Below are 17,934 nucleotides of genomic sequence, written 5' to 3'. Positions count from 1 at the left end.
AACATTTTACTCCCGTCAGTTATAGCATGATGTTCTGCCAAAATGAACTCCCCTCTGAGCCAGGACAGAAGAGCTTGTTACTCGCCATGGCAGTGGTTAACTAGCCGAGAATTGGGTTAACAGCTAATTCCTGTATCCTAGGAGAGGGCTTTATAAAGATATCCCCTCACCACCCCCCAACAAGACTGAGAGCACCTTTCCTGACCTCAGAATGTTCCAAAGTCCCACAGCCCAGCTACTTTTGAAGTGTAGTCACTAAAATGCAGCAAACAGTGATGCGATGTCTATACAGATGATCCGTTGTTGAGGGATAAACGGGGAGTCTAGGGCACTGGGGAGAACTCACCTTTACATTTTCAGGAATGATATTGGATCTTCACATTCACCGATAAGGGCAGATAGCAACCCCGTTTATTGTCTGATTCTGTGACAGCTCAGCATTGCCTCAGTGACTGCGCTCTGAGTGTTTAGGATCTGGAATGCATTGTTTGAGAAAGTGCTGGAGGCAGATTCAATCCTGATTTTCAAAAGAAAATTGGAAAGGCACCTGAAGAAAGTATTTTCAGAGTTATGGGGAAAGGGAAGTGGAACTGGCTGAGTTGCTCTTGCGGAGAGTTAGCACGGACACAGTGCTATAACCTATTCTCAGATTCTATTATTGAGCTCAGTCTCTGGAGTGGGATTGAACTCACAACCTTCTGACTCAGAGGTGAGAAGGAAAGTTCTCTCCCAGTTCTCGCCGCTCCATCCCATGGCAATTCCTCTAACTACGCCTTTGAATATCAATTGGCAGCAGAGGCAGGCAATTGATCCTTGAATCTTCCTGTTCTCTTTGGCCCAGTTTCCACACAGGTTAGTGCTGCAACTGATGAGCTTAAATACATTTTAAAGTCTGCAACAGAATCTCATTATTTATAGGGAAGGGCCAAGTGTTGAAGGATTAAATGGCTGGATTAGCATCTAAATTACGTTTGCAAATAAATTATAAACACTCCCATCTTTTCCTGCTGCCTGTCTTTGCCAGTCTGTGTGTCATGCTTTCTCAAAGCTATCTTTCGTTCAGTTTCTCTCTCGCCTCTATCCTTGTCTTTCTCTCCTTTACAGTCTCTCTGTCTTTGCCACTCTGGCCTCCAATCTTTTTTTCTGACAGCATATACCCCTTGCTCTACCTGCCTCTGTCTATACCCTTTACCCAGGCCTCTCTCCATCCTGTCTTCTCTATTATATCTCTCACTCCATCTGTATTTACCAGTGTTTAGGAACAGAGCAGCAGGAGTAGGCCATTCAGCTCTTTGAGCCTGCTCCCCCATTTCATAAGATCAAGGCTGATTGGGTTGTGGTCTTTACCCTGCTGTCTGCCCCCCTTGTCTGTCAAAAATCTGTTTAACTCTGCCTTCAATAAATTCAATGATACAGCCTCCTCTGCTTTCTGGGGAAGAGAATTACACAGACTAGTGACCCTTTGAGAGAAAAAATTCTCCTAATTTCTTTCTTAAACAGTGGACCTTATATTCTGAAACTATCTCTCCTGGTTCTGGTTTCTTATCCAATTGAATCCTCTTGACTCCCCCGCATCACCTTATCACGTGTGTGTGTCTGTCTGTGTGTGTGTCTGTCTCTGATGTGTGTGTGTCTGTGTGTGCCTCTGTATGTGTCTATCTGTGTATGTGTCTGTGTATGTGTCTTGTCCTCATGTGTATGTCCTCTTACCACCTGAACATGCCTGTCTGTCTGTCTCTCTGATGTGAAGATGCCGGCGTTGGACTGGGGTAAGCACAGTGTCTGTCTCTCCCCAGTTTATTTCTTGCAGCTTGGGTCCAGTTGAACTTGCTGCCTAGGTTTTCACTGGCTGTTGCTCACTCTGCATTGTTAAATAGTCTGAAATCTTTGGCATCTCATTTTGCTAAATGAGAGTGAATGGTTTTAAAAATATTCCTCATCTGGCCCAAGGTGTAGGAACCCTGGAAAGAGCAGGTGTTGGATTCAGATTCAGCAGGGGGCACTCTTCAATAAGCAGAGGGAGGTTCAGCCCCGGCTACAGTCACTCCCTCCTGTTTTTTTTGGGCGTGTTGCAGGTTTTAATTTTGCTCCATTAGCGAGGGATCACACAGAGATGTGTTTCTGTGAACAGAAAAGGGTGAAAGTTATAAAGTGATTGAAAGACATGGAGCCTTACACCCAGCCATTGCCATTGATCATGACTCATTTGCACCTGTAACCGTCATCAAATTCAGTCTTATAGCACAGAAAGAGGCCATTCGGCCCACCGGGTCTGTTCCAGCCATCAAGTACCTATCTATTCTAATCCCATTTTCCAGCAATTGCTCTGTAGCCTTGTATACTGTGGTATTTCAAGTGCTCATCTAAATGCTTCTTAAATGTTGTGAGGATTCCCGCCTCTACCGCCCTTTCAGGCAGTGAGTCCCATATTCCCACCACCCTCTGGGTGAAAGTTTCTCCTCAAATCCCCTTTAAATCTCCTGCCCCTAACTCAAATCTGTGCCTCCTCTGCTAAGAAGAAACATTCCTTCCTATCTCACCTAGCTCGGCTCCTCATAATTTTGTACACCTCCATGAGGTTCCCCCCTCAGCTTTCTCTGCTCCAAGGAAAACAGCCTCAGCCTATCCAGCCTCTCTTTGTAGCTCAAACGTTCCAGCCCAGGCAACATCCTGGTGAATCTCCTCTGAACTGTCTCCGGTGCAATCACATCCTTCCTATAGTGTGGCGACCAGAACCGCACACAGTACTCTAGCTGTGGCCTAACCAGTGTTTTATACAGCTCCATCATAACCTCCCTGCTCTTATATTCTATGTCTCGGTTAATAAAGGCAAGTATCCCCCATATTCCTTTCTTAACCACCTTATCTACCTGTCCTGCTGCCTTCAGAGAGCTTTGGACATGCACACCAAGGTCCCTCCGGTCCTCTGTACTTCCCAGTGCCCGATCGTTCATTATACATTTCTTTGCTTTGTTAGTCCTCCCAAATGCATCACCTCACACTTTTCAGGGTTAAATTCCATTTGCTGCTGTTCCGCCCACCTGACCAGCCCACCTATCACCCTGTCATCTAAGGCTTTGTTCCTCACTATTTACTACACTGCCAATTTTTGTGTCATGTGCGAACTTACTGATCATACCTCCTACATTCACATCCAGGTTATTAATGTACATTACAACAGCAAGGGACCCAGCACCGATCCCTGCAAGACACCACTGGACACAGACTTCCAGTCACAAACATAACCTTTGACCATCACCCTCTGGCTGCTGCCACAAAGCCAATTTTGGATCCAGTTTGCCAAATTGTCCTGAATCTCATGGGATCGTCCCTTCATAACCAGCCTCCCACGAGGAACCTTGTCAAGAATGAATTGAGGTCTGTAACAGAACTGCTCCAATCAGGGCATCTTGTTGCAGCTGCCTTGTTAAAAGTTCTATTCATATCGCACTTTTTGTCTCTGAAAACATCATAAACACCTCAGGTGCAGTGAGTGACTCCGAAATGCACAGATTGCTGCAGAGACAAGCCGAGTAACCATTTCTGCCCAAAGCGACGATGGGTGAATGGTCAGTGAGTCTGTCTTCTGGGGTTGTTGTTTGTGAAAGGAATGTTGACCGGGAACCCAGGAGAATTTCCTGTTCCTCTTCAAATACCACACAGCCAGGAATTTTGGGCAGAGTTTTGGGTGAGGCTGTCAACTCAGGTTGGAGGTATTCCAGGAAGTTTCATTCTCTGGCTTCCTGTCTCCAAACAGCTCCTGACCTGACCTGTCCATTCCCATTCCAGTTGAGAAACAAACAGATGATCTGTTCCCCATCTGGAAGCTCCAATATTTTTATTGATACTAAACGAGAATCTTTAAAGAATTTGGAAAGCTGCACAATTTTCTTCTTCATAAGAACTAGGAGCAGGAGTAGGCCATCTGGCCCCTCGAGCCTGCTCCACCATTCAATAAGATCATGGCTTATCTTTTCATGGACTCAGCTCCACTTACCCGTCCGCTCACCATAACATTCATGACCCTTGATGTTTCTCCCTGGTTACATTCAGGATGAGCATGAAATGAGTTTTAATTTCTGGAAACCCCAGGCTAATCTGGGAAGGTTGGCATACCTGGTTCTGCAGAGCTTTCCTCCTTTCCTGCAAATTCCAAGGAGTATTTCCACTGGCAGGAAGGTCAGTAACCGGAGGACACAGAATTCAGATGTTTAGCAAAAGATCCAGAGGTAGAACCATAGAACCATAGAAAATTACAGCTCAGAAACAGGCCTTTTGGCCCTTCTTGTCTGTGCCGAACCATTTTTTGCCTAGTCCCACTGACCTGCACTTGGACCATATCCCTCCACACCCCTCTCATCCATGAACCCATCCAAGTGTTTCTTAAATGTTAAAAGTGACCCCGCGTTTACCACTTTATCTGGCAGCTCATTCCACACTCCCACCACTCTCTGCGTGAAGAAGCCCCCCTCTAATATTCCCTTTAAACTTTTCTCCTTTCACCCTTAACCCATGCCCTCTGGTTTTTTTCTCCCCTAGCCTCAGCGGAAAAAGCCTGCTTGCATTCATTCTACCTATACCCATCAAAATCTTATACACCTCTATCAAATCTCCCCTCAATCTTCTACGCTCCAGGGAATAAAGTCCCAACCTATTCAATCTCTCCCAACCTATTCAATCTCTCAAAGGTACTAGAAGGAAACCTTTTTTTATGCAGGGAGTTAGGATCTAGACTGCAATGCCTGACTCAGGAGTAACTTAGGGAAAAAGGGAATTGAATGAAGGCTTAAAGGGAAAACATTTGCAAGGCTATGGGCAAAGAGCAAGGAAGATAGAGGATCAGCCATGATCATGCTGAATGGCCTACTCCTGCTCCCATTCTATATGTTTAGGTGGGAAGAATTGAATACCCTTTCAAAGAGTCAGCACAAGCACGATGGGCTGAGTGTCCTGTGTTGTGTCATTCTATGATTCTAATAAGCTAACAACTGGACTTGTGTATTGTGGAACTTTTTGCAGGATTCCTGTTTGGCAGTGAGTTAATATAGCACAACCCACACACTCACAGTGTTTTACTAATGACCAGCAAGCAAATACAATGTGTAAACAGCCCAAACTTTCTATAGATCAGATTGATAATGACAGCATTAACCTTATCTAGAAAGAGAAAGGAAAAGGCCTTGGCAGATTGTTTAATCTTCAACTGTTGTGACTTCAAGAAACCTAAGTCACCTGCATTAACAGAAGTTCAGGGACCGGAGTTAGGTGCTCAGTAACCGCACACCTCTCCATTTGGGATGGGGGGTTAGTTGAGCACACTGTCAAACTTGCAGTGGATCAAAATGCAAACCCCCCCCCCCCCCACCCCTTGCACCAGTCCTCAGGAACTGAGGCAAATGTAGACATGTTGTTGAGGCTGTGGGGTAGCCATACCCCCTGATTTGATTTAATTTGATTTATTATTGTCACATGTATTAGTATACAGCGAAAAGTATTGTTTCTTGCGCGCTATACAAAGCATACCGTTCATAGAGAAGGAAACGAGAGAGTGCAGAATGTAGTGTTACAGTCATAGCTAGGGTGCAGAGAAAGATCAACTTAATGCGAGGTAGGTCCATTCAAAAGCCTGATGGCAGCAGGGAAGAAGCTGTTCTTGTGTCGGTTGGTACATGTCATCAAGACTTTTCTATCTCTTTCCCGATGGAAGAAGGTGGAAGAGAGAATGTCTGGGGTGCGTGGGGTCCTTGATTATGCCGGCTGCTTTACTGAGGCAGCGGGAAGTGTAGACAGTGGCAATGGATGGGAGGCTGGTTTGAGTAATGGACTGGGCTTCGTTCACAACCTCTTGTAGTTTCTTGCGATCTTGGACAGAGCAGGAGCCCATACCAAGCTGTGATACAACCAGAAAGAATGCTTTCTAAGGTGCATCTGTAAAAGTTGGTGAGAGTCATAGCGGACGTGCCAAATTTCGTTAGTCTTCTGAGAAAGTAGAGGCGTTGGTGGGCTTTCTTAACTATAGTGTCGGCATGGGGGGACCAGGACAGGTTGTTGGTGATCTGGACACCTAAAAACGTGAAGCTCTCGACCCTTTCTACTTCGTCCCCGTTGATGTAGACAGGGGCATGTTCTCCACTACGCTTCCTGAAGTTGATGACAATCTCCTTTGTTTTGTTGACATTGAAGGAGAGATTATTGTTGCTGCACCAGTTCACCAGATTCTCTATCTCATTCCTGTACTCTGTCTCATCATTGTTTGAGATCCGACCCACTACGGTGGTGTCATCAGCGAACGTGGAAATCGAGTTGGAGGGGAATTTGGCCGCACAGTCATAGGTGTATAAGGAGTACAGTAGGGAGCTGAGGACACAGCCTTGTGGGGCACCAGTGTTGAGGATGATCGTGGAGGAGGTGTTGTTGCCTATCCTTACTGATTGTGGTCTGTGGGTTAGGAAGTTCAGGATCCAGTCGCAGAGGGAGAAGCCAAGCCCAGGCCACGGAGTTTGGAGATGAGTTTCGTAGGAATAATGGTGCTGAAGGCTGAGCTGTAGTCAATAAATAGGAGTCTGACATAGGTGTCTTTGTTATGGCCACTCTGAGGTGACAGAAGATTGAAATCCAGTGTGGCAGATTGTTAAACACAGTAAGAGTTTTAACAACACCAGGTTAAAGTCCAACAGGTTTATTTGGTAGCAAATGCCATTAGCTTTCGGTGCGCTGATCCTTCGTCAGATGGAGTGGATATCTGCTCTCAAAACCTAATCTAAAAGATTGTTCAACACACAGAGTTCCTCATTTCTGGAACAGGAAGCTCTCCCCATGCAGAGTTTAACTCTGCCAGTTTACTGGAGATGCTTGTCTTCATTGACCAGGATTGACCAGGACCCAAAGAGGCTGAATAGCCAAGGTACCATTCGTGGTTGAGTGCATAACACTCTTGCCTCTGAGTCAAAGGATGGTGGGTTCAAGTCCCACTCCAGAGATCTGGGTACAAAATCTAAGCCGGTGTCCCAGTGCAGCGCTGAGGGAGTTCAACACTATTTGAAATGCTCACTGGGATTCTCCGGCCATTCACGCAGGCGGGATTCTCCGATCCCACCCCCGCAGCACACCCCCGGCCCATGGATTTCCCGCCGGTGTGGAGTGACATCCGTGGGAATTCCCATTGACAGTGGCGGGAATCCCACCACGAGCAAACAACGTGCCACCTCCCGCCAGCAGGAAACACGCAGCTGGGAGGCCAGAGAATCTCACCCACCGTCTTTCAGAAAAACCTCCTCAAAGAACAGTACAGCACAGGAAACAGGCCCTTCGGCCCTCCAAGCCTGTGCCGCTCCTTGGTCCAACTAGACCAATCGTTTGTATCCCTCCATTCCCAGGCTGCTCATGTGACTGTCCAGGTAAGTCTTAAACGATGTCAGCGTATCTGCCTCCACCACCCTACTTGGCAGCGCATTCCAGGCCCCCACCACCCTCTGTGTAAAAAACATCCCTCTGATATCTGAGTTATACTTTGCCCCTCTCACCTTGAGCCCGTGACCCCTCGTGATCGTCACCTCCGACCTGGGAAAAAGCTTCCCACTGTTCACCCTATCTATACCCTTCATAATCTTGTACACCTCTATTAGATCTCCCCTCATTCTCCGTCTTTCCAGGGAGAACAACCCCAGTTTACCCAATCTCTCCTCATAGCTAAGACCCTCCATACCAGGCAACATCCTGGTAAACCTTCTCTGCACTCTCTCTAACGCCTCCACGTCCTTCTGGTAGTGCGGCGACCAGAACTGGACGCAGTACTCCAAATGTGGCCTAACCAGCGTTCTATACAGCTGCATCATCAGACTCCAGCTTTTATACTCTATACCCCGTCCTATAAAGGCAAGCATACCATATGCCTTCTTCACCACCTTCTCCACCTGTGTTGCCACCTTCAAGGATTTGTGGACTTGCACACCTAGGTCCCTCTGTGTTTCTATACTCCTGATGACTCTGCCATTTATTGTATAACTCCTCCCTACATTATTTCTTCCAAAATGCATCACTTCGCATTTATCCGGATTAAACTCCATCTGCCACCTCTCCGCCCAATTTTCCAGCCTATATATATCCTGCTGTATTGCCCGACAATGCTCTTCGCTATCCGCAAGTCCAGCCATCTTCGTGTCATCCACAAACTTGCTGATTACACCAGTTACACCTTCTTCCAAATCATTTATATATATCACAAATAGCAGAGGCCCCAGTACAGAGCCCTGCGGAACACCACTGGTCACAGACCTCCAGCCGGAAAAAGACCCTTCGACCACTACCCTCTGTCTCCTATGGCCAAGCCAGTTCTCCACCCATCTAGCCACTTCTCCTTGTATCCCATGAGCCTTAACCTTCGTAACCAACCTGCCATGTGGGACTTTGTCAAATGCCTTACTGAAATCCATATAGACGACATCCACGGCCCTTCCTTCACCAACCGTTTTTGTCACTTCCTCAAAAAACTCCACCAAATCTGTAAGGCACGACCTCCCTCTTACAAAACCATGTTGTCTGTCACTAATGAGATTGTTCCGTTCTAAATGCACATACATCCTGTCTCTAAGAATCCTCTCCAACAACTTCCCTACCACGGACGTTAAGCTCACCGGCCTATAATTTCCTGGGTTATCCCTGCTACCCTTCTTAAACAACGGGACCACATTCGCTATCCTCCAATCCTCAGGGACCTCACCCGTGTCCAAAGAAGCGACAAAGATTTCCGTCAGAGGCCCAGCAATTTCATCTCTCGTCTCCCTGAGCAGTCGAGGATAGATGCCATCAGGCCCTGGGGCTTTGTCAGTTTTAATGTTCCCTAAAAAACCTAACACTTCCTCTCTTGTAATGGAGATTTTCTCTAACGGGTCAACACCTCCCTCCGAGACACTCCCGGTTAACACGCCCCTCTCCTTCGTGAATACCGATGCAAAGTATTCATTTAGGATCTCCCCTATTCCCTTGGGTTCTAAGCATAATTCCCCTCCTTTGTCCCTGAGAGGTCCGATTTTCTCCCTGACAACTCTTCTGTTCCTAACGTATGAATAGAATGCCTTAGGATTCTCCTTAATCCTGCCTGCCAAGAACATTTCGTGACCTCTTTTTGCCCTTCTAACTCCCCGTTTGAGTTCTTTCCTACTCTCTCTGTATTCCTCCAGAGCTCCATCTGTTTTCAGTTGGATGTAAAAGATCTCGTGGCCATTATAGAAGAAAACACAAGAACTAGGAGCTGGAGTAGGCCATTCGGCCCCATCAGCCTGTCCTGGCTTTCAATAAGATCATGGCTGATCTGACTGTGGCCTCAGCTCCTTCCCTGTCTTCTCCCCATTACCCTGGATTACCTCGCTGATCAATAATCTGTCTAACTCCACCTTGACTAAATGCCGTGAACTCGCCTGCACTGTTCTTTGGTGTGGAGAACTCCACAAACTCATGCCCCTCTGAGCGAAAAGGATGTTCTCAGAATTCCGATCCCTACTTTTGAAACTGAATGAAAGAGTAGTGGAGTTTCCCCGATGTCCTTGCCAATATTCATCCCTCAACCCATTCTATGTCAAAACAAAAGTTCAAATAATGTGATCATTATCAAATTGCTGGTTGTGGAAGCTTGTTAGCTGCTAGATTTCCGACGTTACAACACTTCAAAAGTACTTGGTTGGCTGTAAAATGCTTTGGGCACATCCTGAGGTTGTGAATGCTCTAGCTGGTCTCAGTTAGAATGAGTCCTACAGATCATCAATGTGACTGGGCAGTGGAGGGGAGATGTTGGAGGGAGGTGTGGGTTATGGGTGATCACCCCCTCTGTTGCTGATTGCCTGTCTAAACTGGGTTCTGTTTTAGCCGCAGTAAAGGGAAGTTTCTGGGTTGATCCAGTCTTTTCCTTTTGGTGTGTCCCCTGTGCAGTCAGGTTGGAACATGCTTGTAGTGAATGGTGGCTGTGCTTCCCTTAATAAAAGCAGTGTCATTCATGCTGATTGAACTCTATTTCCTGCTGAAGGAACAACATTGCCCAGATCACATTTCAGACAAGGCAGTTACCAGCCACTTTCATACAATCTAGTTTGATTGAATTTCTTCCTTTGCTTTCCTTATTTCATTACACATTGTTGATGCAGTTATCATCTCTCTCTATCCCTCCACTAGCTTTGTGTATCTCTCTCGACCTCCCATCTCTTTCTGTCTGTGTCTGCCTCTGCCTTTTTCTCTCATTCTCTATCTCTATCCATGTTTCTTTGTTACTTTCTTCTCTGCCTCTCTTTCTCTCTCTGTCCCTCTGTGTGACTCGGTCTCTCATTCCTGCTCCTCACTCCTTCCCAGGAGGCTCCACAGGTGTTGTCCTGTAGTAACTCCTCCGATCGGCCGTTCCGAATGTGAGCTTAGATGCTGAATGTCAGCAGGATATGTTAATGTGAGATGGGGATCTTCAATCCCGATTCTGTTCTCCCCCTGCACCGCAGGCTTATAGCAGGTTAACTTTCACCCCACTCCCTGCCTAACCCATGGATTTATTTTGTTGTTTAAAAAATACTTTATTGAGAAAATTTATGAAAGTTAATCACAAAACAGCTTAACTCTGACATCACAAAGTACACCTACATTCCATTCAGTGCTGAATGTGGGAACATGAAACTCTTGGTGCCTGACTGCACTGACACGGGTTAGATTTACTCTTCATGTTGAACATTCGCTAACGCATGCAGCCTGGGGATTTTTACACAGTTTAACCCCTCTGTGTATTGAGGCAGGGGGCCTTAGACAGTGGCCTATTGCAGCGAGACCAGGAGCAGGTTCACCTCGGTCGGAGGGCAGCTGTCCCAGCGTTATTTGGGGATTGACCCCGGTCGCTTTTGGCCTCAGTGGTGACACAGAGGAGATGCTTTTTCATTGGGAATTTCCCTTATTTTCATCTGGATTGCCAGGTTTATTTTGTCATCTGTAAGGAGAGAAAAGAGCTGACGTTTTGAGTCCAGGTGACCCTTTGACAAAGGCTTTGACAAAGTGTCACCCGGACTCGAAAGGTCAGCTCTTTTCCCTCCTTCCAGATGCTGCCAGACCTGCTGAGATTTTCCAGCGTTTTCTCTTTTGGTTTCAGATTCCAGCATCCGCAGTAACTTGCTTTTCTTTTTTCATCTGTGATGAGATGAGAGGGCTATCTGCTGGGGAAATATTTTTAAAATTCTTTAACAGGATGTTGGTACGGCCAGCATTTATTGCCCAACCCAATTGCCCCTTGAGGAAGTGGTGGAGAGCTGCCTTCTTGAACCGCGTGGTGTAGGTACACCCACAGTGCTGTTAGGGTGCTTCAGGATTTTGACCAAATGACAGTGAAGGAATGGTGACATATTTCCAAGTCAGGATGGTGAGTGATTTGGAGGGGAACCTCCAGTTGGTGATGTTCCCATGTGTCTGCTGCCCTTGTCCTTGGAAATGGTTGAGGTTGTGGTGGGGAAGTGCTGTCGAAGGAATCTTGGTCAGTTGCTGCAGTGCATCTTGGACACACTGCTGCCACTCCGTATCAGGCGTGGAGGGAGTGAATGTTCCAGCTAGTGGATGTGGTGCCAATTAAGTGGGCTGCTTTGTCCGGATGGTGTTGAGCTTCTCGGATGTTGTTGGAGCTGCACTCATCCAGGCAAGTGGAGAGTATTCCATCACACTCCTGATTCATGCCTAGTACTTGTGGATAAGCTTTGGGGAGTCGGGAGGTGAGCTACTCTCCGCAGTATTCCCAGCCTCTGACCTGCTGTTGCACCTACTGGTGGAGTAGAGTTTCTGGTCCTACTCCCAAACAGCACTGTGGGTGTACCTACACCACATGGACTGTAGCGCTTTAAGGAGGCAGCTCACCACCACCTTCTCAAGGGGCAATTAGGAATGAACAATAAATGCTGGTCTAGCCAGCAATGCCCACATTCCATGAGTGAAATTATGAAAATAAATCAGGCTCTGTCTGCGTTGTGGAGAATGGCTGCTGCCTATAGAACTATTCGCCAGCGCGAGTCATCACTGAAAATAGCCATAGAGCAGAATGTAGTCACCTCCTTCCCCCAGCAGCCCAGCCCAGCACCAATGCTCAGACTGAAGCAACTACCACCTGTTCTTCTCTCGTGTTTAAAAAGACAGAAGACTTTTTGTTTCCAACAGCCGCTCCTCTCTCTTATCAGTAATTGTACTGACAACAAAAAAAACAGCCTTTTGGTATCTAACTCTGGACAAGGGCTGCTGACAGCAGCTTGCCTGCAGAGTTAATGGTTATGGTAATGGATCACACAGCAACTAATCAAACAGTGGGTGAGTGCGTGAGGGAGGGACAACTCCACTCATCAGTTGATGCTGTTGGCTTCAGGTGGGTTGGAGAGTTGGCCTGATGCTAAGTTCTGGCACTGGCTATAGAGTTCCCAGTCTCTTGCTGTATTGTTGAAGCAGAGTTTGTGTGTCCAGCATATTGCTGAGTGATTTAATATGAGCCAGGCAGCTCCTGTGAGTAGGCTTTCCTTCTGGCACACCAGCAATAAACACCATCAGTCACAGATCAGAAGAATGTGGCATGTGGAATGTATGATGCGGGATCAGGGGTGGAGGGTGGTGCCTCCAAGCCTTTGCTATTAACCCTTTTCCTATCTTTCAATCAACCGACTCTCTTGAACCCAAAATAAATCAAGAATGTTAAAAGTTGATTTCCCTCCTGTTTATGCAGAAAGTTAAAGTTAATGAATTGCCATATCCTCTGTCCCCGACATCTCCACAGATTATATTGGAGCAGTGGTTAGCACTGCTGCCTCACAGCACCAGGGACTCAGGTTCGATTCCCAGCTTGGGTCACTGTCTGTGTGGAGTCTGCATGTTCTCCCTGTGTCTGCGTGGGTTTCCTCCGGGTACTCCGGTTTCCTCCCACAGTCTGGAAGACGTGCGGGTCAGGTGGAATGGTCATGGTAAAATTGCCCCTTGGTGTCCCAAAATGTGTAGTTTAGGGGGATTAGTGGGGTAAGTACACAGGGTTATGGGGATAGGGCCTGGGGATGCTTGGTCGGACAGTGGGTGCAGACTCGATGGGCCGAATGACCTTGCTGCACTGTAGGTTCTCAGTGCTGAGCCTGAAGGCTGTGTCCCTGGCTCATTCGCTACAAATGATTCACCCTGAGCTGCTTGGCAGCTTTTTGTCAGTGATGGTTTGCTATTGCCTCCCACTCTCAGAGGGCAGGACGAGCAAGCAGGGCCGAGGTCTACTTCAGCCAGAACGGGAATTTAACCCATGCTGCAGGTGGGATTCTGAAGTACGCGCTCGCCATCTCACTGAGGATTCTGCCTCCACTGCTCTCTGAGGAAGTGATTTCCACAGACTCATTGTAGACCTTCTGAGAGTTCTGAAAGAAAACATCACCTCCTTTTGAAACAGTCTCCCCTAGTTCTAGTCTCTTCGATAAGAAGAAACATTCTTTCCACATCCACATCAAGTTCCCTCAGGATCTTACACCGGTCAATAAGATGGTCATTGCCTGCCACTTTTCAGCCCAAGCTTGGATAGCTTGGGGTTGGATAGCTGGATGCTAACCAACCTCCGATTAGGTTGTATGGATTAGGAAAGCATCGCTGGGCTTGAGGAGTCTGTCTGGCTGCTGTCTCTGCGCTTAGCTGCCTGGTCTCAGCATCACTGAGACTGGGAAGGGATCGCTGTATCTCAGAGCTAGGAAGGCAGGTTTAGGTTTATGTGGCACCCTTCACACACTCACCTTGTTCCACAGTGCTAATGAACCAATTGATTTATTTTGAAGTGAATTGTAACGAGGGAAAGGCAGCAGCCAGTTTGTCCACAGAAAGCAATATGAGAATGACCAGATAACCTTCCTTACTGACGTTAGTTGAGAGATGACTATTGGCCAGGACACTTCCCTACTTGTCTTCAGAATAGTGACATCTGTTTTCTGATGACCTGTTGAAATGGGCCCTCAGTTTGACAACTCACGGCACAAGTGGCAGTGCAGCACTCCCTCGGTACCACACGGGAATGTCAGCCTCAGTTGTCCTGGGCAGGAATTGAATGCAGGATTTGCTGACTCGGAGGTGAGTGCGGTACTTACCGAGTCCATCGCGGCTGACACCCAGCTGGTCAGTCAGCTGGAAATGACAGCTGAGCTGGAGTTAGCCGCGGACAGAATCCAGGAGTGCTCCTGCTGAAGCCGCGCTTCAGTTCCACTCCGAGGGCCTTTCCTGTCACTGAGTTGTGAGCCATTAATGGCACGCTCCTCTTCCAGCTGCTGCTTGTAATCCGTGTGTCACATAAATTGAATCTGCCTGACAGGTATCCCTGTAAGGTAAGAGTTCTGAGACCTGTAAATATGACACTGCACGCTATACACGTGCCACCTGCCTGAGGGGCGGTATTTTACAAACAGCGCGTGGGAAGGATTACAGTTTGAAGAGCTATCTGGGAGGCATGTCCTAACATTAACTGAAATTAATACAACTTGCACCTTCAGCATGGAAAACTGTCCCTCCAACAGGAACAATGCAATGACCAGTGAACTATTAGTACAGGAGTTAGGGCAGGTGAGCAGAATACGGAATTCAGTTTTAAGGAGGTGTTGAAATGCAGAGAGAGAGAGATGAAGGCAGTAAGGGAGGGAATGACAGACCTCAGGATCAAGGTGACCGCGTCTGCCTCCATCATGTTACCTGTCCTTGGCCTTGCTTCAGACTGGTTGCTGCTGTAACTCACAGCTCTGCCTTTGGCACCTCCGCGGTCGTCACCACCCTAACATCAACACACAAATTAACAGCAGGATTAGGCCATTCAGCCCCTTGCTGCTGCTGCACCATTCAGTAAGATTATGGCTGATTTTATTGTGTCCTCAACTCCACATTTCACCTCCTACCGATAACCTTTGACTGATTCTCTTCTTCATCTCTCTACCTCTGCGTTAATACTATTCAGTGATCCTGCCCCCACTGCTCTTTGGGGAAGAGAGTTCCAAAGCTTCACCACCCTCAGAGAAAAAACATTTAGGGGCGGCACGGTGGCACAGTGGTTAGCGCTGCTGCCTCACAGCGCCAGGGACTCGGGTTCAATTCCCGGCTTGGGTCACTGTCTGTGTGGAGTTTGCACATTCTCCCTGTGTCTGCGTGAGTTTCCTCCGGGTGCTCCGGTTTCCTCCCACAGTCCAAAGATGTGCGGTTAGGCTGATTGGCCATGCTAAAATTGCCCCTTAGTGACAGGGTGATTAGCAGGGTAAATATGTGGGGTTACAGGAATAGGGTCTGGGTGGGATTGTGGTCGGTGCAGACTCGATGGGCCAAATGGCCTCCTTCTGCACTGTAGGGATTCTATGAATTTCTAAACATTTCAGTCTTAATGAGAGACTCCTCATTTTTAAACTGTGTCCCCAGGTTCTAGACTCCCCCACAAGGGGAAATATCCTCTCAGCATCCACCCTGTCAAGTCCCCTCAGGATCTTACATATTTCAGTAAGATCACCTCTCGTTCTTCTAAACTCCAGTGGATGCAGGCCCAGCCTTCCAACTTTTCCTCATAAGCTAAGGCCCTTCATCCCAGGGATCAGTTGAGTGACCCCTCTCTGAACTGTTTCCAATGTAAATAAATTCTTTCTGAAGTAAAGAGACAAGAAACTGTAACAGTATTCCACACGTGCGCCGAAATCCACTCATCTCGCTCGTGGCTGGGGTTTTCCGATCCTGCAGCGGTGAATGGAGTTTTGGCTGAGTGCCAAGTTCTCCGTTCCCGCTGGTGGGGGGAGCGGGAATGGATGAGATCGGAGAATCCCACCCGTGGTCTCACCAATGCCCTGTACAATTGTAGCAAAACTTCTTGACTTTTATACTTGTGCAATATATGGATAATGAATAAGATGTGGGGTTTGAAAGTCAGTTGTGATTGTAAAATATATAGATGTTAAACCTCGATGGCCCAAGTGTTTGCTTCCTATGTAAATTAATATCACGTTTACCTACCTTGTCCTTATATCCCAATTTTCTTCATGGTAGAATTTGAATTCAATAAAAATCTGGAATTAAGAATCTACTGATGACTATGAAACCATTGTCGGAAAAACCCATCTGATTCACTGATGTCCTTTAGGGAAGGAAATCTGCTGTCTTTACCTGGTCTGGCCTACACGTGACTCCAGAGCCACAGCAACAGAGTTGACTCTGAAATGCCATTTGAAATGACCTAGAAAGCGACTCAGTTGGAGGGCAGTTAGGGATGGAATTTAGTGCTGGCCCTAACCAGGGACATCCACATCCTGTTAATGAATTTTTAAAAAGTACTTTAGCTCCTTTCATGACCTTCGAGAGTCCACCTTTCTTGCAAGTTCGACCTTTGGAAACTTAAATCTGAGCACGAGGGACAGCTCCCAAATTGGATATCAAAAATCATCTTTGCTTCACCCCCCCGTTTGACCCTATCCCTCAAATCATCCTTCCCAAGTCGTAGACCTTGGAGCACACAGGGAGACCATTTGGCCCATTGAGCCTGTGTCAGTGCTTTATAGAGCTATCCAATAAATCCTACTCTCTTGCACTTTCCTCTTCACCCTGCAAACATTGTTGCCCTTTAAGTATTGATGCAATTCCCTTAAAGGTGACTATAGAATCTGGTTCATCCTCCTTTTCAGGCGGTATGTTCCAGAACCATTCCTAGCATGCAGTAACTCTTAAAGGTACAGTGCGGCCCCGTTATAACGCGATGGTTGGGGTCCATAAAAGCGGGGTCGCGCTAAATCGGGGTCGCGCTAAATTTGCCAATTATTAGCGGAAAAAAAGGGTCCAATGACACCATCGCGTTATATCTGAATTCGCGCTAAATCGGGGCGCGTTAAATCGGGGTTCCACTGTATTACTAATTTAACAGCTGTGTTTTTTTCTGATGAACGTCACACAAGACAATGTACCATGCTTCCACATCTCATTTTGCTTCTCCCACTTTAGTTATCACAGTGAGGTCATGTGGTTTTAAGATTCCCATAGATCACAGCTGTGAAAGCAATAGAATTCAGAGAGCCAGTGTAGATGTGATGGGTCGAATGGCCTCCTGCGTTGGAGCAATTCAGAACAATTGTGTGATGATCACAAAATCTCTCTGCTCACAGTGTGATTTACTGCATTCAACATCTGTTCCATCCACTGTGCTTATATACAGTGTCCTACACCCTATAGAATACAGTGTTCCCAGTGTCTTACACCCTATAGAATGCAGTGTTCCCAGTGTCTTACACCCTATAGGATGCAGTGTTCCCAGTGTCTTACACCCTATAGAATGCAGTGTTCCCAGTGTGTTACACCCTATAGAATGCAGCGTTCCCAGTGTGTTACACCCTATAGAATGCAGTGTTCCCAATGCCTTACACCCTACAGAATGCAGTGTTCCCAGTGTCCTACACCCTGTAGAATGCAGTGTTCCCAGTGCCTTACACCCTATAGAATGCAGTGTTCCCAGTGTCCTACATGCTGTAGAATGCAGTGTTCCCAGTGTATTACACCCTGTAGAGTACAATGCCTTATACCTGGTTAAATGCAGTGTTCCTGGTGTATTACACCCTGTAGAATACAGTGTTCCTAATGCCTTACACCCTGTAGAATGCAGTGTTCCCAGTCTATTACACCTGGTTACATAGTTCAGGATCTAACAGCTGTATGAACCTTGTTTTTTATAACAATTTCTTTCTCTCTCATTTATAGAATGGGACCAGGAAGTCCTGGGATTTCATGAAAACACATGACAGGTGACTCTCTCCTAAACTTTTGTCACCATCACTCATCATTGTTCTTGCCCACATTAATTTATGGCTATTCGGATAATAATCTCTCTTCCTGTTTTTGCTACCAAAGTGGATAACCTTACATTTATCTGTATTATACTTAATCTGCCGTGCAGTGGCCTAGCGGTGTTGTCACTGGACT

The 17,934-nt window shown here is 46.9% G+C and overlaps 1 protein-coding gene across 1 annotated transcript in view; it reads left to right on the top strand.

The window, feature by feature from the left end:
- nudt14 (nudix (nucleoside diphosphate linked moiety X)-type motif 14) overlaps positions 1–17,934 on the top strand; it is a 68,862-nt gene that overhangs the window by 20,138 nt on the left and 30,790 nt on the right. The window contains exon 2 of the mRNA XM_078233226.1: positions 17,713–17,756. Within this exon, the coding sequence (XP_078089352.1) occupies positions 17,713–17,756 (44 nt within the window). The remainder of the gene's footprint in view (positions 1–17,712; positions 17,757–17,934) is intronic.

The sequence above is a fragment of the Mustelus asterias genome, chromosome 18, assembly GCF_964213995.1.
Source record: "Mustelus asterias chromosome 18, sMusAst1.hap1.1, whole genome shotgun sequence".
Taxonomy (NCBI): Eukaryota; Metazoa; Chordata; class Chondrichthyes; order Carcharhiniformes; family Triakidae; genus Mustelus; species Mustelus asterias.
Note: the sequence above shows the minus strand (reverse complement) of the source record. Positions and strands in the feature narration are given on the sequence as shown.